General features: G+C 30.0%; 2 protein-coding genes across 3 annotated transcripts in view; both read right to left on the bottom strand.

Annotated features, from left to right (window-relative positions):
- Positions 1 to 293: 293 nt before the first annotated feature.
- Positions 294 to 12,191, bottom strand: LOC129907181 (solute carrier family 2, facilitated glucose transporter member 1-like). Its single transcript, XM_055983273.1, has 7 exons — positions 11,656 to 12,191; positions 11,290 to 11,394; positions 11,061 to 11,221; positions 6,271 to 6,865; positions 5,994 to 6,206; positions 5,834 to 5,936; positions 294 to 691 (listed from the first exon to the last, which is right to left on the bottom strand). The coding sequence occupies exons 1-7, from the start codon at positions 11,737 to 11,739 to the stop codon at positions 438 to 440; spliced, it is 1,515 nt and encodes a 504-aa protein (XP_055839248.1). The 5' UTR covers positions 11,740 to 12,191; the 3' UTR covers positions 294 to 437.
- Positions 12,192 to 15,442: 3,251 nt separating this feature from the next.
- Positions 15,443 to 21,100, bottom strand: part of LOC129907178 (solute carrier family 2, facilitated glucose transporter member 1-like) — a 48,618-nt gene continuing 42,960 nt past the window's right edge. Inside the window, exons 1-7 of one of the 2 annotated variants that reach the window (XM_055983267.1) lie at positions 19,931 to 20,215; positions 17,304 to 17,411; positions 17,081 to 17,241; positions 16,421 to 17,012; positions 16,141 to 16,353; positions 15,966 to 16,068; positions 15,443 to 15,909 (exon numbers count right to left, since the gene is read on the bottom strand). In XM_055983267.1, the coding sequence (XP_055839242.1) occupies positions 15,656 to 15,909; positions 15,966 to 16,068; positions 16,141 to 16,353; positions 16,421 to 17,012; positions 17,081 to 17,241; positions 17,304 to 17,411; positions 19,931 to 20,137 (1,638 nt within the window). In that variant the 5' untranslated portion in view covers positions 20,138 to 20,215 and the 3' untranslated portion in view covers positions 15,443 to 15,655. Of the gene's footprint in view, positions 15,910 to 15,965; positions 16,069 to 16,140; positions 16,354 to 16,420; positions 17,013 to 17,080; positions 17,242 to 17,303; positions 17,412 to 19,930; positions 20,216 to 21,100 lie in introns of those variants that run through there. The other variant, XM_055983271.1, reaches the window with a different exon arrangement.

Here is a 21,100-nt window from a genome sequence, read left to right as displayed (position 1 = left end):
TAACTTATTGCTATTGCGCAGTATTGTTAATCTCACTGAATGTTAACTTGAGGTAATTTTTTTAGAGTTTAAGTATTCTATACCAATATTTTTAAATTTTTTGATTTTATTGATTGATTTGATTTAACTATTCTATTTTAATTTGACTTATGAGGTTTTACAAATTATTTTTGTTCCAAATCTACATATTAAATTTTCAATCCTGTGAACTCAATTTTTAACATGACTTATTTTTAATGTCTTGTCTAAGCTATGAATCCAAAATAAAATACATTAAATATTTAAAAGCAAAGTTTAAAAAAAAAAACAACCCAAAATAAAACTTAACACATGCAATTAATTGATTTAACAAATTTAACTAACTTTGAGCTTGACAACGTTATGGTGTAATGATCTATAACTATAGCCACTACTCTACATTTTTGTTTTTCAAAATTCTATCTAACTTTTGAACGGAATCCTTTCGAAATTAGTGGTGCTACTTCTCTCGGATCACGTCCACGAGTCTCTGGCAAGTAGAATCTTGTTAATAGGAACATGAGAAAGCATGTAACGGCGAATGGTATGAATACAAATGCTCCCCAAGCATTTTGTAGACTTGGGAACGTCATTCCGATGATGAAATTACATGACCAAGATGATAGCGATCCCATTGCCATACCAATTGGTCGTGGTGCCACTTCAAAGATTTCTGAAAAAAAGGAGAAAACAGTATAAAATGATTATTTTTTCAATACTTTCATAACTATAAAATAAATCACTCATTTTCATCACATTACTGTTTTAACGGTGTTAGAAAGGAAAAATTAGGTAAGTACGAAAATTAAGTACGTTATGATACTATGTTAGTATATTAAAGTAAAGTTGTTAATTATTATTATTTAAATATTGTTGAATGAGAGGTGATCAACATAAGTGAAAAAAACAATTACAAGTCAATTTTTTATGTAATTTTGAAAACTCAAGAAATGTCTATCGTTTACAAAAAAATTTGTGTGTGAAAAAATGCATCGAATATTGCTTAAATTTCACTTAGCCCATTGTAGGAATGTAATTCATTTTTAAATTTCGGTACAATTTAATAAGCCAGGCAATGTTTAGATTCAGTATTAAGGAACAAATGATTTTTACTTGCGATACTATCTATAGGGCAAGCTTTTTTTCTCACCGGGCGACCAACTCGAAATTTTTTATCTATAGCAAAAAACCAACTTTTTTTTCTTAAAGAAGGCGCCCAAATTCAGTGCAGTACGTATGAATTTGACGATATATTAAAATTTAACGATTTTATGGCCTTTATGTGCCCTTAATTATGAAAGTGGACTAAGTCACTCCTAAAAATGGCATCAAATCTAGCCTAAAAATAATTATTATTTAAGGGGTAAAGTTTATTTGAACGCGAAATTGCAGTAAATAAACTTTTTTATTGCTCCTCTAGTGATTTCATAAAAGAAATATAATTAAATCGTTATAAGAAAATTATTATTTAAGTTTTTCTTTAAACAATGCAAAAAGTGACTTAATCCACTTTCATAATCAAGGGCACATATATTACCGACTTTTATTCGAAAAAAATTACCTTTTTTTTTAAAACTAATGCCATTCCTTTAAAAATCAATAAACCAACAAAATCTTACTTATTTTACTGAGTTTTGATGTTTACTTTAAGGAGAATTTTAGTTTTTTGTTCGAAATGAAAAATTCAACAACAATTTTTCGTTACAAAGAGTTGGCGATGCAGCTATTTTTTCACTTGATATATTATTCTAAAACATCCTTACTATTGAAGTAGTGTTAATTGGTCTTTATAACAAATATAAGTTCATAAAATGAGGAGCTGATTTCCAAAACCAGCTATCGGAAAAAAATCGGAAAATGAGATAAGCATGTCATTTTTTAGGTCTTTTCAACGCGCGTCTGATTCAATCAAAAATAATTTTCTAAACAGCATCTGTGATAGTTATTCAATGTCAAAAAACGACTTTATTTCCAAAACAGCTTATTGAACACCAAATGTTTTTTCAAAAATGGCCTATGCAAAATAATCTCTCCTATAAGGCCTCTTCAGTATAAAAAAAATATCAATTTGGCGTATGATAAAATGACATATTACGATGATGGAGGAGTTACAAAAGTAGTTTTCGTCATTACTTAGTTCCGTCCGTAGATCTGTACACCGTGCTAGGACCTAAACGGTCTAACGAATTTAATTAAATTTTGTGTACTAAAGGGTTTTAGTAAATAATATTAAGAATCTGTGTTTTTAGTTTTTCTCAAAAATTTGGATAATGGAAATGGCGTTGTGGTTTTTTGCGAAAATTGAAATTTGCGAAGAGCAAGTACGTGCGATCCAGAAACGCATTTTAATTCAATTCCATTTATAAAAATATATTTTTGTTTCTTTTTATAAACTAAAATACTGATATTGATAAAGGTTTATTTACAAAAAATTAAAAAAAAGTCGTGATTTTACCTGCAAAAGAAGATTTTTTTAATAGTTTTACTTTCAAAGAAGACATAATTCAATTATACTTCCAAAAGCAGATATACCGACTTTTTAATAAGGAATTTTCAATATAAAGACTTACAGCCGTATTTATAAACTCATCATAGATAGTGCATAGCATTATGTACTCTTTATAATCTCTTTAAACAGAAAATTGAGATTATTTTGCTCTATATCTTCTGTATTACGAAGTAAAGGTTTTTGGAATTTTACTCAAAACCACCTTCAGGTCAGATAGCTGGTTTTGGAAATCACCTCCTCAAATTTCGAAAGAATCCAGACTCATTAGTCTTACCTTTTTCGTACTCAAAATATGTATTTGATATTCTGAAGGAAAATTCCCTTTACAAATCACAACACGACTACTTTAAAGGCAAATCGATTTTAATGGCTCTCCACCAAGTAGTTGTTACTATTAAAAAAATAAACACTCTAGCCAACTTTTTTAAGGCGAATCGAATCTAATAGTGGAGTAACTAAAGCTCAAAAATTGGCAATATTAGGGAACCCGGCCGAACAGCTTAGATTTTGATGATCTTTTTTTTCAAGCGTCGGTAATTAAAAATACTTTAAAGTCTATAGATTAAAAATTGCCGGTGTTGCCGTTTTGATTTTTTAAATTTATTTGAAGATTTTTGTGAACAAAAACAAATTTTTTTCAAAAACTTTTCTTAAATTTCATGAATTTATTGATGCCAAAAGATTGTCTAGGAAATTCAAGGAAAAAAAATATATGGGAGTGAGGGACAATCTTCCATAGTTCAAGCGATAGATGCAATTTTCTTATTAATTGACTTCAAACACAAAAAAAAATATTTGAACACAACGGCAACACCTACAATATTCAAATATACGTTTTTTAAAAGCTAGAAACTTAGTCATCTATGTAAAATTAAAATTAAGTTAATTGAATGAACGGCTTTTGAAAGAATGGTAATTGAACTCAGATTTTTGAAAAAAAAAAATTATTGAAAAAATACTAACATGTCGTTTTTTAAACTTGGTCGTAATATAAAATGCATTTATTTTCAAATTTTTTTGGCCGCATTTATTATGATTTCAAATTATAAAAGGAATTGTCAAAATGTATTACGGTTTATGAAAAAAATTAAAAAGTATTTCATTTTCGAAGAACTTTTTTTAATAAAAGTTTTGAAAAAAAATGTAACTTATTTTTTTTTTAAAGTTCAACATCTAAACATAAAATTATTTTTTATTCATTTAATAACCCTTACTGTTGAAAATTAAATAGCAAAAATTTAAAGTTCCTATTTACCACAGTCTTTGAGAAAATTAATTATTTCAATGCAAAAATTCAGTTTTAATAAAAAAAAACCATTGAAATTGAAGTAATTTTTCATTTTTTTTTCAAAAGTGTGATATATTTGACCTTTTTTGCTTCGAAATTCAACTGATAATATTTATGGCCAAAAATTTTTTTTAAATAAATTCATATTTTATTAGAAAAAGTTTGGAAAAAAGTCATTTTAAATTTTTGTAATAACATTTTTTTTTTTTAAATTCTGAGTTTGAGTACCATTTTTTCAAAAAGTCTTGATTAAATTAAGTGAATTTAAATTTAAGAGATATGAATGGGCTTCTGGCTTTCTAAAAATGTATTTTAAAATATTGTAGGTGTTGCCGTTGTTTTCAAAATATTTTTTTTGTGTTTGAGGTCAGAATGTTAGAAAATTGCATTTATCGCTTAAACGATGAAAGATTGTCCCTTACTGCCTTTTATATATTTTTCTTAAATTACCTAGAGAATCTTTTGCTATCATTTGTTTTATGAAATTCAAGCAAAAAAAATGGTTTAGTTAAAAAAAAAATTAATTTTAATTTTTAAAAACAATACGGCAACACCGGCAATTTTTAATCTATAGACTTTAAAGTATTTTTAATTACCTACGTTTGAAAAAAAAAATCGTCAAAATCAGAGCTGTTCGGCCGGGTTCCCTAATAATTTGCTTTAGTTACTCTACTATAAACCTTGGATTGTAATTGTAATTAATTTCACATTTATAAATTCTAGATAAGCAGAAAACAAATGATGAGATATGGTAAACAGGAATACCATAGTGAAAGAAAATAAACACGCAACTGAACCTACTAAGATGGGTTTAAGCCTGCATGTCCCCATGTAAGAAGTATTCACCCTCTAGGATTCGTGATAGGGAGGACATAACTTAAATTTAACAAAAAAATGAAACAAAATTCTATGGAAAATCAAAGCCTCAGCATTAAGGCTCTATGAGCGAGCAAAATTTGAAATGACTATTTAATGACTTGCACTTAGACTCTTCTGGTAGGCTTTTTAAGGTTGGATGATGTAAGAAGAAAACTGACGTTTCAAAATTAAATTTAGCTCCTATTAAAAAATAAAAGCAACGTTTTTTCATCAAAATATACCTAGAAGTTTTTCACAGGCAAGTTGCAGCAAAAAAAAAAAACGAATTAATCAACAGATTTGCATGCATCGAATAACGGAATAGGGCTGATAATATCAAAATGACACACAAGTACATATTTCTAAAGATTGCCTAATCCCAAACTTTTTGTAGGTATTAGGTAATTGCACCTGACTTTTGTTGGGTAGATGAGCATTTGAGCTAAAATTTGATGTATATTTTAGCATCTATCTTTATAAAATATAAAACAATGTAACAACTATAACCTCTTACTTTATGAGCTAAAAAAAACCATGTTCGCTTCTTGAATTAAATTATACCACTAAAAGTCGCAAAAATGGCTTAATATAAGGTTAATTACCATCACGCTAACACAACGATTTTCAATTGATTCAATCAATCTGCGTAACAATTAACCTGCCGGCTCAGAATTTTATTTTGGGTTCTAAAAAGTTTATTAAACTACAAGAAAAAGTACTTAAAAATGAAAGTAACTGAATATAACATAAATGGAAAGTATCTATTAAAGAAAACCAACACAGTTTCAGTAAACCACCATAAACTACAAAATCGTAATTCAATTTAAAAAATTATTTTAAGACAAACAAGGGCTCGTCATCTTGCAATTCAATTAGTTCAATTGAAGACGAGATGCTATGGGACGATCCCCTTTCAATTGATTCATCGCAATCGGATATTAAATACAACCAGTTACAATAACATGACGACGCGAAGACACTCAAAAGATTGAGAAAGATGAAAGAGCTAATTGAATAAAATACACATTTATCATTTTTAAAGAGGGAATCCCATTTCAATTGAACTTGTACGTTGTACCACTCAATTAAATTGAACTGCATTGCTTGAAGAATCACCAATTAAAAAAAAAGACAAATAGAGATTTTTTTAGTTAACTCACCAGATCCAATAAAGTAAGGAATTGGACCAACACCAAGTTGGTAGAAGAAAATATAGCAAAAAATACAAACAATTCCTGCAATAGCAAACCAACTGAAGAAATCCTGAAAAAAATAGTAAATTAATTAAATTTTGAAAAACTGCCAAACACATCCTCTTACGATAAAATGAAGAACAAATGCAAAAGCTAAAAGGAAGACTGCGCATAAAAAGCACGAAAATTGCATTAATGGACGGCGATTGTAGTTGGCCATTAAATATGGACTCAAAAACGATGTCATAAGATTTAAACAGCCAGCTCCCAGATTGGCCCATTCAGCATCGGTTGTAGAGAGTCCAGCTCTTTCGAATATCGACACGGAATAGTAGAAGATCTTGAAAAAAAAAAACAGTTTTAAACAATAATACAAACAAACAAAAAAAATCACGCATAGTTACCGCATTGATACCAGTCAATTGTTGACCTCCTTGATAGGCACAAACAATAATTAGTGGTAAGGCAAGACTGGAATTACGTAAAACTGCTAAAAACGAACTTGTTTGCATTTTAGCATTTGCCTCAGCTTCCATATCTTCAATTTCTCTCTCAATCTCTGCCATCTGATTGGATCCTCTAAGACGCCTTAGTTCTCTTTTGGCACTTTCATGATCCCTTTTCACACAATACAGCCATTTGGGACTCTCAGGGAAGTAGTAAGACGGCAGGTAACAAACAATAACAAGGACGACATAAAAACTCAAACCGTAATGCCAAAGCTCGGCTGTTCCGAAAATATCACGTAAATTGAACACTTGGCCCACTACAACACCTCCGGTAACTCCAACGGAACAAAATACACCCAGAGTTCCACGAAGTGCCAGTGGCGCACATTCAGTCAGATACATTGGCACAGAAGCTGTTGTGAGGCCAGATGCAAGACCGACAAGAAATCTGCCAATTAGAAGCATTTCAACTGAATGGGCCAGACGGCAGAACAGGAAAAGTACAGCACCCAGAACGAAGAGTACGCCACTGATCATGAAACATCCTTTTCTGAAATATCAGTTAAGTTAAAATTACAGAGAAATTTTAAAGTGCAAGCGTAATGAATGAGTGATGGAATTCTCAATTCTTAGGAAAGAAAATGGGTCATAAGATCTCGATTAGCCTGTTTATAATACAAAAAGGAGTCACTTTCTTTTTATGTCGCTATCATTGGTTAAAATTAAGCATTTAATTCAAATTATACACATAATAATTCTTTTATTTCCTGAAACAAAAAAATGTTTCTGAACGCCTCCAGATTACCCTTCAAATGCATAAACTAATGTTGTAGATTGAATAAATTATTAAGTTGCAGTTACAAGAAAAAACAGTCATGCTACAGTAGTTGGGGCCACAACAAGTGATGAATATTAAATTTGCAATACTTTACAAAATGTTTTTTTTTTTCTAATTAAACATTCAAATGATATTCAGTCTTAATGAAAAACATTGTTTATAGTGCGGCTCTTTTCCGAAGAGAGTTTCCAATACAACATGCCGGTGGCATTTGTTTTATTTAGTTGCCGCTAAGGTTGTTTAACTTATGTCTTTAAACACATACATAAATGCTGAGTTTTGTTTATAATCGAAAACGATATTATTAACGAAAATGTATATGTATTATTTATTTGTATTATTATAAGAGCACGACTTAATTAAAATGAAGTAAATAAAAAATATAAACAATTTATTTTTATGAGGCTGTCTATCCGACTCATATTTCATTAGTTAGTTAATTATAACAAAAGTTCAAAAGTGTATATTTTAAGCATCTAAAGTGATGAAGTTTTTTACCCAATTAAAAAATATTTTTTTTTTTTTTGTAAATTTTCAATCGCTATGTTTCCACCTACCCTAAATCCGAGATTTAGCTAAGTAGATTTAGAATAAATCTCGAGATAAATTCTAAATCTACTTCGCTAAATCTCGGATTTGGGCTCACCTACCCTAAATCCAAGATTTTCATTTGTTTTTGCTTTCAAACTTATTTTCTGATGTTTTTTCTTGAATTTTTTTATTTGTATTTTCATAATTTTTACATTGATAAAATAATAATACCTGATGGTATTTTTTTTTGTAAACATGAGCGCTGTTGACTTTGGAGACTTCAAAACTTTTCGTTTCGCTTCAGCAGCGTACTAAGCTTAAGGCCCGATTCAGAGAATGATTTTACAATACATTAATGGGAATGACAAGTTTAACGCATTTTGTATAGATTTTCCAGCCGCATTCGATAAACTATATGTACATAAATAGAAACTGTCTTCTACAAACTATCACACGAAACTATGTTTTTTTCAAATAGCTATTACTTATTTTTAACCTGAAACTTAGCATGAATTTTGCTATAAAAGCTTTAAACGCTGATTTTGAAAAGGCATTAACAAAATATGGAGCTCCGTGAACATTTTTTTTGATTTTTGTTAGCTCTCAGTTTACAAAATTATTTAGAATTCAATCATTTTTTTCACACCTTAGAACTACATTTCCGAACCGAAATTAAATTATTTTTGAGTTCTAAGGAATTTACATATACATATCATCTTTATACATACAAACTACAAACATAAATACGTAAATAAAAAAAAATCAGTTGCATATGCAATAGCCTTGAGCACAGTTGTGCACTTCATTAAAATGTCTTATCAAAAAGCTCTCAATATAATAGCGATAATCTTGTATACTTGATTATCTTTGATTTTACCGGCCATCTTATCTCGAATAAGTAAAAACGATAGTGGGAACTACTTGAAGTTTATAAGTGGTTTGTCTTGTTCTTTTATCAAACTATTAAATTAGTTATTAAATACAATAATTATTACCAGATTATATGTGTACACCTTGAAAAGGAAATCTAAACAACTTTGTTTTGAAACGAATGCACCTTATTTATATACGTATGCTTTTACCACTTTTTTTTAACTCAATTGAACAAGTGAACCAAAGATTTTATAAGTCTTTTTGTCAACGAAACATGAAAAACGTTAAAAATCCAGAGCTTTGCTCCGGATTTTCCGTATCCGTATTTGCATGAGTTAGCACACATGCGACTGCTGGCAAACGATATCGACGAGACGATAGTGAGAGAGCTACGAAGAGGAAATGAATCACGATGATATAGTCAACGATTTATTATTTTGGTGATAATTGTTTTGAAAAGTACGGAAAAGGTACATATAACATTGAAACCTGAGCTTTACGCAGGAGGGGGTGCAAGTTTTCTATTTTTTAACTCGTAAATATTTTGAAAACTAATAGAATTATGAAAAAATCAATTTCCACAAAATTTAAGCCCATCAAATTTGCTATAGTAAATTATAATCAGCTTTATTCTAAACGTAACGTTGTACCTTTGGAGAAACGGAGTCATTTATTGGGAAATTGTCTTAGACGAGGTCCTGTAAACATTCAATTGACCGATATAGACTCAAAAAAAAACTACAAAATTAGCTATAATCGTTATTTTTTACACTTTCTCGACCCTTTCTAGGACAATTTCCAAACAAATGTCTGAAACCTGAGAAAATGTATGTTAAGTTTTTTTATAGTTAACTTAGAGTGGTTTTATGGTTTTGGTTTCATCAAAAAATCTTGATTTAGTAAGAAATTTATTAGGTCAAATTCATTTTAAGTTAATTTTAATTGTTGGTTCTTTTTTGAATGTTTTTTTTTTTTAAACAAAATTCCCTTTGGTAAACTATTTTCCTTTGATGGGCTGTCGATGATTAGCTGTCCTATGATTAGCTAGTTAGTGATAATTGAGTTTGCAACTATTTTTAAGTACGCGAAAGGGTAGGTGTCTGTATTTTTTTGAGAAAAGCACTTTTTTCTCTGGTACAGTATACTGCCGCTTCGATTTGGATGCACGTATTGTAATCTAGACGCAGGGACATACTGCCTAGAGACACGACAGACAATATTTATTTTCAATGATTATTATGTCCTACTTCAATGGGAATAAGAAATAAGACAATGGATTTCAATTTGGAAACTATATCTTAACCAATGGTGAGATAATTAGAACATAAGTTTCAATTCGATGGGGCATATACATTATGTATATCACAAAACAAATTCCACTGAAGTGGGGAAAATTCCAAAAATAAAATGTGCCTGTACCTAATCTATTATATATCGCTCGATGTTTGTACTGATGTATAATATATATAATATAATAATATGTATAATTTGGCCAGAGTTCAGACTAAGACTGCTCACTCAATAACACTGGTCTACACATTTTTTTTTTTAGTGCGGACAATAAACTATACTTTTTTATAAATTTTTGATGTGCTGAACTCGAATCCGAAGTCAAAAATATGCTTTCAGATCCCGTTTTTTTTTAAATATTACCGTTAAAAAATGCAAAAAAAAACGTTTTTTTTACCACTTTTAATGTCATGCCTAAATATAAATCATAACGGTTCTATAAGAACTATGTCCCTTCTTTCAAGACCTTTGCAATATCTTTCTAACTGCCCGAGATATCTTAAAATGAAATAAGTGTGTTTGGCTTAATTTATCAAAAAGGAGATGAAAACGTGATACATTGCAATAAGTCAAAAAACTGACTAGGTATATCTCGAACAATAAAAAAGATATCGAAGAGATTTAAAAAGATCTTGAAAGCAGGAAAATAGTTCGTAAAGAAACCGTTATAGTTTGTAATAAAAAAAGTAGTGTTTTTGCATCTTCTAAAGGTAATATTTTAAAAACGGGAGCTAATAGGATATTTCTGATTCGAGTTCAGCACGGGGAAAACCTATAGAAAAGTATATCTTAGTCTCGGCACCAAAAACCTTGAAGACGTGTAATCATTGAGTGCCTACCCAGTGGGGTAAGTAAGCACTTTGAACTTTGTGCAAAAATGTTCAATTCTAACCTTAGATTTTCATATAAGTTTTTATAAAAAAAAAAAATCGTAAAATAATCAATCAATCAGCATTCGTCAGACATTCTTGGCGTCACAAATTCAAGATCAATTTCTTATCAATTTTAGCGCATTACATGCTGGGGTCATTTAGGTATACGTCTTTTATAACTGTTTTGTAAATTTCCACAATATACATTATGTAGTTATATTAAATAAAAATCAATCAATTTACAAAACTGTTTTAAATGTGAGATAAGAAAAATAAGTTTTCAATTTAATGATTCAACATTAAATAAGCTATGAAATGCATTTCATTCAAATTAAATTTACCTTCCAAATTTATCAGCAGCTCCAGCACCTCCCAATGAACCAATTGCTCCACCAACTAGAAAAATTGAAACAATTGCCGACCAAAGAATATTCAATCCTCCAGGTGTGATGTGAAAATCATATTGAGATATGAGTGTTTCATTGCACCAAGCTCGCATGTACTAGAAAATTAAAAAAAAGAAACAAATATAATTCAGTTGACAATTATTGTTTGGGGATACAAACTTACAGAAGCGGGAGCATTTATACTTCCGATACAATAACCCACTGGCACTGCAGATCCGAAGGTCGCTGCACAGCCAACCAAAGTTAACAATTTCCCCCATGGTTGTTTCTACAAAAAAAGAAATCAAAACAGACTTTACTGATTATTTTGAATGACGAGTCAGAAAAGATAGGTTTTGTCCCCCAACAATGAAGAAGGAGATGCCCCAATTTAATCAACAATGTGTGACATACATTTTATTAACAAGATCAAGGTTAACTAATTTAACTTATGTTCCAACTGATAACGCAAATTAGAAATCTAAGTTCTAACAATTACCCGAGATAATTGTTTGTTTTTGTTGATGTTCCCCCCCCTCAATTAAATTACCTTAATTTGTGGAGTGACACTAGTCGACATGATATCAATTTTTGGTGAATTGTATAGAATTTGAGATTCACTTCTTTCGTCCATAATTTATAGAGAAATCATACAAAAAAAAAAAAAATGTGTTTGGAGCCAGTTTTTTACTATTTTTCTTTTAGAAAAATATGCTCGACCTCGTAACACAAATTAAAAGCAAAGAAAATGAACAAAATAATTAAATTTTAACCAACGACGAAAGGGGTTAATCAGGAACACTCTTTTAAATGAATGGAATCTTGGAGCACAACAAAAATTCTAGGTTATTGTTTAGCTTTGCTTAATTTTGTATGCCATTCGGATTTGTGGATGAATTTTGCATATAAAATAAACAGAACAAGAAAAGTTGAAAGGAAACAAAAGAACAACGCCGCACAAAAATACAATGAATAAAATTAACAACAAACAACAATCGAGTCTAGCCCTCGTTCCTAGAGTCTAGCGCAAAAACGTAGACGTTTAACCAAATGACATTAGACGACTAGACGTCGTCGTCGCCGCGTCGAACGATAATCAGCTGTGGCAACTGGCAACAACAAACACCAATAAGAACAAAAACAACAACAACCTGCAAAGTGCAAAAAAAGGGGGCATCAAATTATTGCAGGGGAAATTTATATGAAAAGTCAAAATTAATTTGTGTGTGTGCGTGGATGGTTTGTCAAAAGTGATGCCAAAATATTTTTTAATTTTTAAGCAACAGGGTGTAACAAATAAAAAAATATAATAAAAAATAAAAATAATGAAATAAAAGAGGGTGTCGTGATAATAACGACGTTCGATCTTATTTTACCATGGCAAAGTGAAATAAAAGGTGTTTTTTATTACCACCGGTCTTAACTGGATAAAAAAAACGCAGTCGGGGCTAAGCAATTTACATGTTAAATGCAACAACACTTTAACCCCTTGGGCTTAGTTGTTTAGCCCGGAGAATTCTCTGGGCTTAACTTTTTTAACAGATTTAAATCTGTGCTACCAAATTAACTTGTTCGTAAATTGTTTAGAATTTGTTTAAAAACATCAAAACTGATGTGCTGCCAATTTTTATCGCAAGGCCCCGAGGCGTTTTTTTAACCAGTTAAGCCCGGTGGTAATACAAAACACACCTAAAGTCAAATTCCACAAACTAATACTACGTTTCCACCTGACCTAAATCCGAGATTTAGCTAAGTAGATTTTGAATATATCTCTAGATTTATTCTAAATCTACTTAGCTAAATGTTGGATTTAGGTTCACCTAGCCTAAAACCAAGATTTTCAGCTACCCTCAAGCCGAGATTTAGAATAAATCTCGAGATTTAAGCTAGATCTACTTAGCTAAATCTTGGATTAAGCGTAGGTGGAAACATAGTATAACGCCGATTAGGCAATATTACACTTTTTCAGTTTTATTTTTAAAACACTTCAGGAGGGTGGCAGGTGTAGTATTGCATTGCATGACATTAGGAATATTACTCTAAAATTTTATTTTTGACATTTAGGTCCCGTGTGAAACATTAGACTCGAATTGAATTTTTGTGGCCATTCCAATTGCATCAGTTTCTTTTTTTAAATGGGTCATAAATCTCAAATACGCCATCAGGTCAATTCGCACAGATAAAATTCATTAAAAATAAATAATTTTACATGCCTATATATAAAAAATATATCAAAAATTGGAGTATCAGAATTTCACCCTTTATGTATTTTTGCATGAAAATAGAAAATTAACTACCGAAGCTGGGTAATCTATCAATTCAAATGCTAAAATTTCTTTTTTGATGCTGGAAATCTGTTTAATTAACGTTTTTCTGTTTTGACATAGAACATTTATTTGATTTCTATGTTCGACATACAACATTATAGATATGGTATATGAAAATAACCAACTTACAGTCAAGACAAACAGTATTTTTCGGGTAATTATATTGCTTTTTAAGCTTTTTGTTGTTTTTTTTTTTTATTAAAAAACATAAATTTAATGAAGTGCATCATGCCCAAGCAATTTCAAAGATTTCAAATTAGTATTTCCCAAGAAATTAGCAAAAAAATATAATTACACAGCAATTATTTAAATAAACATTCAAGTGAACCTTACTTACAAACTATTGCTGATTACTGTCAGTAACTTTTTCAAAAAAGCCATAATCTACCTGCCGCATGACCTTTCAATATTGCTTTAAAGGATTTTGTTTTGGAGTCCGGCAGCTAATTTTTGAATGTAAAATTTTCTATGTAACTTAATAGTAGTCATTTTTGTATGGGGTTCAAATGACGCAAATTGTTCTATGTCAACTAAGAACTTTATAGTACTGAGTATAAGCCATTACCTATATCCGAAAATTGAATATTTGTTTTGGCCATAAATATTATATTAAGCCAAAAATAAAATTTTTGTGGACACAATCTTGTAGCCATTGAAAAGACGAAAATTTTGATATAAGAAAGTCATTTTTTTCGAAATAGAACATTATAGTTTTGAGGCAGCGATTTGTTAGATGTGCGAAATTTGTAAGCTGTGGACATAAATATACCAAACGAAGAAAAAAAAATAACAAAAATAATAAAAAATTATTAAAATTATTTTTATTTTAAGTGGAGCGTCTTAGTAAGGGTACGACAGATCTAACTGATGAGCCCACTGTCGTACCTGGGCGAAACGCTTTATAAATTTTTGGAGTTGAGAGGTCACTTGAACTTATAAATTGCATAAATATCAAATATTTTGAAAGATGAAATAATTTAAAGTCGGTTGACTTCATTTTGTAGGTTATATATAGGGTTAGTCTTATTGATGCCCAATTTATTCACTGTCTATTAAATTTCATGTCACCACTAAAATGGGAAATTTTAAAATTTGTATGCGATTAAACAGTTTTTTTTTTAATTTTTAATGGCGACTTTAAGTCTTTGATTTGGGTGGATAAGATCTGAAATTCTTCTAACAATGCAAGATACCATATGATTGAATTTTCTTTCTCAATACGAAAAAATTTAGTTCAATCAAAACGGTTAAATGCACACAAAAACATTAATAAATCCGACATTTTAGTAAAATCTAAGGAAGATCTATCATAAGATTTTTATTTATATTAATTTTAACTGCCTATATAAAGTGAACCAAATTTCTTGCTCTTGTCTAGTGTCGATCTTTAAAATATTTGGAAAATTTAGAACCACACTTTAGACATTTATAAATAGTATGTAATTTTCAAAGAACAATTTTTTAGAGATTTCACAGAAGAGTCTTACTATAACGGTTAAACTAAATTTACAAGAACAAAAGTTAGGATTTAAAAAATAAGTTTTTTTTTCACCAAACTGTCAGTGATTAAGTGAGTCAAGCATCCAGTCAGTTACGGTTTTTGTGGTTTTTGAAACCATATATCTCAGGAACTACTGGTGCTCGTTAGCTGAAATTTTCTGAAGTGATTGCTTTCGACTAGCTCAAATGTTACAAATTTGAAACTTCTACCTCTATTGGTAAAGAACTTAGAGATAGGCCGAAAATGGCCTGATTTGGATCCTGTAAATAAGAGTGTAGTGCCAAAGTTGCTAGAGAACTTGGCAGGACACTGCCGTGCCCCTTAATACTGCAGTCCATACAAAAGGCTTCCAACTGACAAAATTATATAAATGAAAACCTCGATCATACTATTAAAAAAGCAAGCAGTTTTACCAACAAACAAACTTGCTTCTATAAAGCTTTTCATGTACTACTGTAATTTTTTTTAAAACTTTATAGTAGCAATTGTTAGTTGAGTAGTTTGCATTATTTTCTTTATCATATCATTTTAATTGTAAAACTTTGTACACTTAAATAAAACAGTTATAAGAATATAATACAGGATTTTTTTTTTTTTTTTTCAATTTACATAATTTACAAGGCAGGTTTTTTTAAAAAAATAAACAACTTACCAACTATATCTTAACAATTATCACTAAAATACTGAACTTTAACAAAAAAAAAATTATATCTTAATAGGATTTACTTAATTTTAGACTTAAAACCATTAGCCATCATTGGTGCTAATTGTGACGAATCACGACCTCGTGTTTCAGGAACAAAGAAAAATGTTACGAAAAATACAATCGTACATGCTACAGCAAATGGCAAGAATACTAATGAACCAATCATCGCATTTAATGGTGGGAATGTCATGCCTACAGTTAAATTACATAACCAAGATGTAAGACTTCCCAATGACATGGCCACTGGTCGTGGAGATACTTCAACTAGTTCTGAAAGAAAAATCTTTATTAGTGAAAAGAATAAAAGAATAAAAAAAAAGATTTACCTGCTCCAATAAAATATGGCATTGGACCAAGTCCAAATTGGAAGAAAAATATAAAAACAAAAATGCAACCAATACAGGCCAAAGCTACCCATGGTGCGGCATCCTATGAAAAGACAAAATCAAAAGTTACTCACAAAATAATAAAAAGCTAAGGAGTCTCGAGATGACTACTTACAATGAAATAAAGAGATGTAGCTATGGCTATCAAAAAGAATGAACAAAAAGAGCTTGAAATTAACATCATTGGTCTTCTGTTGAACTTAGCCATTAGAATTGGTCCCAAAAGTGAAACTGCCAAATTCATACATCCAGCTCCAAGGTTGGCCAATTCAGCATTGTTAGCTGATAATCCAGCTTTCATAAATATCGGCACTGAATAGAAGAAAATCTGAAAAAAAAAATGGAGACAAAATGTTGTTAACAGCGTCACTTTGAAAACCTCTTAAATCACTTACCGAATTGATTCCCGACAACTGTTGACCAGCTTGATAGATGCATATAACAAAAAGTGGCAATGTCATAGCTGGATTCGATATCACCGACCATAAACTACTCTTCTCAACCTTGGTATTAGCTTCAGCTTCAAGATCAAGCATTTCAGCATTGACTTGAGCTTCATCGTTTTCACGCAATCGGTTAAGGCTACTGCGAGCTCCTTTGGCATCGTCTTTAATCAGATAAAGCCATTTTGGACTTTCTGGGAAGTAAGCCGATGGAAGATAGCAAATAACAACTAAAGCTCCATATGCACTTTGAGCATAGTGCCATAATAGCTCATTTCCAAAGACGATATGTAAACTAAAGAATTGTCCAACAACTATGCCTGCTGTAACGCCAACAGCACAAAAGACGCCCAAAGTTTCACGTAAATGGGGTGGAGCTATTTCTAGCAGATAAATAGGCAAAGCAGTGTAGGTTATGCCTGATGAAATACCAACTAAAAAGCGACCAATTAATAGAAGTTCGACGGATTTAGCCTCTCGACAGAAGTTAAACATAAATGCAGAGATTAGTAGAAGTGCGCCAGCTATTAAAATTGCTCCTTTTCTGAAAGACGAATATAATTTTTGTTAAAAATGATAACATTTTGTTTGAAATTTAAAAAAAAAACAAACCTTCCAAATTTATCAGAAACCCAAGCTCCACAAAGTGAACCAATCATTCCTCCAAGTAAGAGAATTGATACAATTGAAGCCCAGAGGACATCTATTTCGCTTTGTGATAAATGCCAGTCGTATCTTTCAATAAGCGTTACATTTGCCCAACTTTTGATAAACTAAGTTAAAAAAATGGATTTTTTATTCTGTTCAAAAATGTTTGCTCAAAAAGTGTTTTTACCAATGCTGGACTATTAACACATCCAAGGCAATATCCGATTGGAACAGAAGCACCAATTGTTGTGGCATATGCAACCAATGTCAGTAGAGCACCCCATTTCTGTGGTTTCTGAAAACATAAGAAAAAAATTGTTTTAGATCTTGCTAATTATATAAATGTCTATTATAAAAATGCCACCAAAAAGTCTTTATAAAATCTATACTCAGCTCACTAAAGCAAATAAAGTTAAAAGATTTGTGATTTAAATATTTCATTTTATACTTTTTAAATAATATACTTAATTTTAGTTTAATAATTCTATAATTAAATTTCTAGAAACGAATTTTTGTTATACAAACAAAATACTTAATTAGGTAGGTACTATTTACTGGTGATCTTAAAAGTCTTCGCAAATAAAATAAAATAATGATAAAATCTTGGTAATATCACTTTCTCGCATCTGTCTGTTTGTCTGCATCTATCTAGAGTTGCAGATTAAATGACTAATGAAAGTATACCTTTAACATTCTTATCATATTTTAGGAGTTTTATTTGGTATAAATTTCCGAATTTGCAATAATTTATTTGACATCATAACACCACGTTTTAAAAAACTAACTTTTCATCCTCTATTATCCACATGACTTTGGTCTGTCCTGTACGTGACGTTTCTGTTTTCTTGAGTTAACTCTAGATCAAGTAAAAATAATGTGGTGCAGGGTCAAAAGGCCACAGGCTAAAAATCCGTATAGTAAACTTTTGACCCACTTGGATCGGTCATAAGTCCACTAATCAATTATGGATACCCATGTGGGTCAAAAGTTCACACGAAATTCCTGTGGACTTTTGACCAATTTCGATTTTCGATTGCCAACATAATTATTACCAACCTAGGAGCACTAAAGTGAACTCAAGAAAATGTAAAAGTTAATTAAGGTTAACTTTATCCTTAACACTGAAAAAAGTGGCCTTGCTTAACACTAAGACCATTTATGAAAAATGTTATTAAAAAATTATATCGTCTTAGTGGATTTGATTTTTTTTTTAAATTCATTATGATATTGCTTAAAATGCGATATGCGAATGTGATTTTTAAAACATTTAATTCCAAGCATCCTAAAGGAACATAATTCATTTCTCATAAATCATAAACTCTCTTAAAACAAAAGTAAACCATAAATTTCTTCACCGAATTTCGTAGTTAGCAACCCATCAACCCGATTTCTATTGAACTGCAATTAAGCTTAAAAGAAGCGTGTGTAACTGTTGATGCAAGTATAATGTTTCAAGTGTCGCATCTATTTAAACAAAAGATTTATATAATTTACTTTCGAATTAAGTATTCACACTCTAAAGATAGATTTGGTGCAAATGAACAGAACCGAAATATCTTCCAAGGTTAATCTTCACCAGAATGACGTATATGAAGCTTGCTTAGAATGTTAAGGGGGTTAAATGATACTAAGACACTTTTTGCTTTTTTTTTCTCAAATTTAACAAATTCATATTTGATTTTAATCAATTGAGTTTTAAATAAAAAATACAACTAAAATTTAACTGTCATTTGAAACGATATAAACTTATGTCACACCTTGATGATTGAAACATATAATTAAAGCTGAAATAATAAGCTTTTTGATAACATAAAATTAAATGTAGGTTGTTATATAAAAAAATGAAACTTAAGGTGATGGAAGCAAAAAAGTTTGTGTTTATTGCTTTTTTTTTGATGAAAATTGATTGCATTAAAAAAATTTTAACTCTTTTTGTAGATGTCGTAAAGAAATGATTTAGGTGAATGTTTTGAGCTGAACCAATAAGCTTTTATATGATGTAAAATTTATTAGAGATCGTTATATAAAAAATGGATTTAAAGGTGATGGAAACAAAAACATAAGATTTTTCGATTTTTTTAAGGTTTCACTTTTACCACGTGTGAATTGCACACATGATTTTTTTGTTTTTGTTGGCTTAACTCCATTTTTGAAATCCAATTTTTTTTTTTTTTCAAAAAACCAAAGTCTTGATCACTCCTAATTGTTTGGCTTTAATTTTAAATTTAAATTTAATTCCTGCATTAAAAAAAAAAACATTGGGGTAGGTAATATTAAGGACTCTTAAACGTTTTCAAGCATAACATACATTTTCACAATTTTGCTTTCACTTTTCTAGCCTTAATTGTCCCTCATTGTCATTATCATTACCTTACTGCTAATTGCACCGAGTTCTGTATTTGCAGATAATTTTCTTGGGTCTCTGTGACTTAATACCATTAAATTTATAAGAAAGAAGAATGACATTTCATTGTTGTTAATTTTCTTCCAAGGTTATTAAAAGTTCATTGATATCCCCCTAAGGCATCATTTAACCAATACTATCATATTCGTTGGAAATTTTTGAGACTTTTTAAACTATAAAGATTCTCTTAATCCAAAAGTTGTGCTTTCAGGTTTAGCGACATCTGGCTTAAACTAAAACTTATTTTTCTAGTTCAAACTCATGAAATACTAGACGATCATTAAAAGATTACACTAAAAAACACATATCGCTAGATTTTCGTACAAAGTTTTTAAAATAGTATTTAGTTATACCATTATAACAGTTTTCATATTTATTAATATAAAATGCAACTTAATTAATTAACTCACTTTTTTCTCAAAATCAATTTCTTCTTGTGTTTCATTATGTGAAAGAAATTCAATTTCTTCAAATGAAATTTCATGATGGTTCACAACATTACCGAATAAATATCGATTCATTTTTATTTTAAAATTATATGAAAAAGTTAAGGAATAAAAACACTTAAAAACTAGAAAAATTAAAACAAATACAACAAGTAAAAAATACTGTAACATAAAAACACTGTTTTTGTAAGGTTAAGCTTATGCTAGCTAAAAACCTCCGATGATGGTTGATAGACAATTATAATTAAAATTTTTGGCTAAGTCTGTTATATTTAGGAAGTTCTTCATTTGGTGAATTGCAGGTAGGTCGATATTTTTTTTGTTGTAATGGGTACATCTACGTCGTACGTTTCTACTCTGGGTAAGATGTTAATTTAGTTCATTTTAGCTTAAAATGTTCTGAGCCTCGTTATAAAATTTACTTATGTAGGTATTTTAAATACAAATAACATAGCGAAATAATTGAAATTTTTAATATCAAAGATTCAACGATTTTATTGAATAACTTTTGCAAAAAATTTTGCAAAATTAAAGTGTGATGGAAAAATCTTTGCCGCCACAAATAATACATTAGGGGCCCCAAAAAAGCAAAAAAATATTATTTGAGTATCCTCAAAAGTGGTTCAAAACAATCAAATGGAAAATTAAATATCAATCCAGGGGCCCCAACATAAAAACATTACGTTATTGGGTGGCATTCCGAATATTACTTCAGAACAGAGGCCCCAATACTTATTAATTCTTGGCTCCAAAAAAATTATATATTTTTTAGGGGCCTCTAAGCAATTAATTTTGAGGCTCCAAAAATAATTTTTCAGGGCCCCAAAATAAAAAAAATTATGTCTGATGATGGAAAATCAAATATGTATTTATTACTTCAGAACAGAGACCCCAAGAACTATCAATTCTAAGCTAAAAAAAAAATTTATTTTGGGGGCCCCTAGTACAAGTGTTTACTACTTTTATGATAGACATTTTAAGTAAGTATAACAAAGTACATTAGGAACATATTAAAACATTAAAATAAACCTAAAAATAAATAAGCCATACAAAAAAACGTATGGTGTATACGTACTTTTTTTTGTATATAAGGGGCCCCCAAATATCAAAGGGGCCCCAAAATTTAGTCTTACC

Source organism: Episyrphus balteatus, chromosome 1 (genome assembly GCF_945859705.1).
Source record: "Episyrphus balteatus chromosome 1, idEpiBalt1.1, whole genome shotgun sequence".
NCBI lineage: Eukaryota > Metazoa > Arthropoda > Insecta > Diptera > Syrphidae > Episyrphus > Episyrphus balteatus.
Note: the sequence above shows the minus strand (reverse complement) of the source record. Positions and strands in the feature narration are given on the sequence as shown.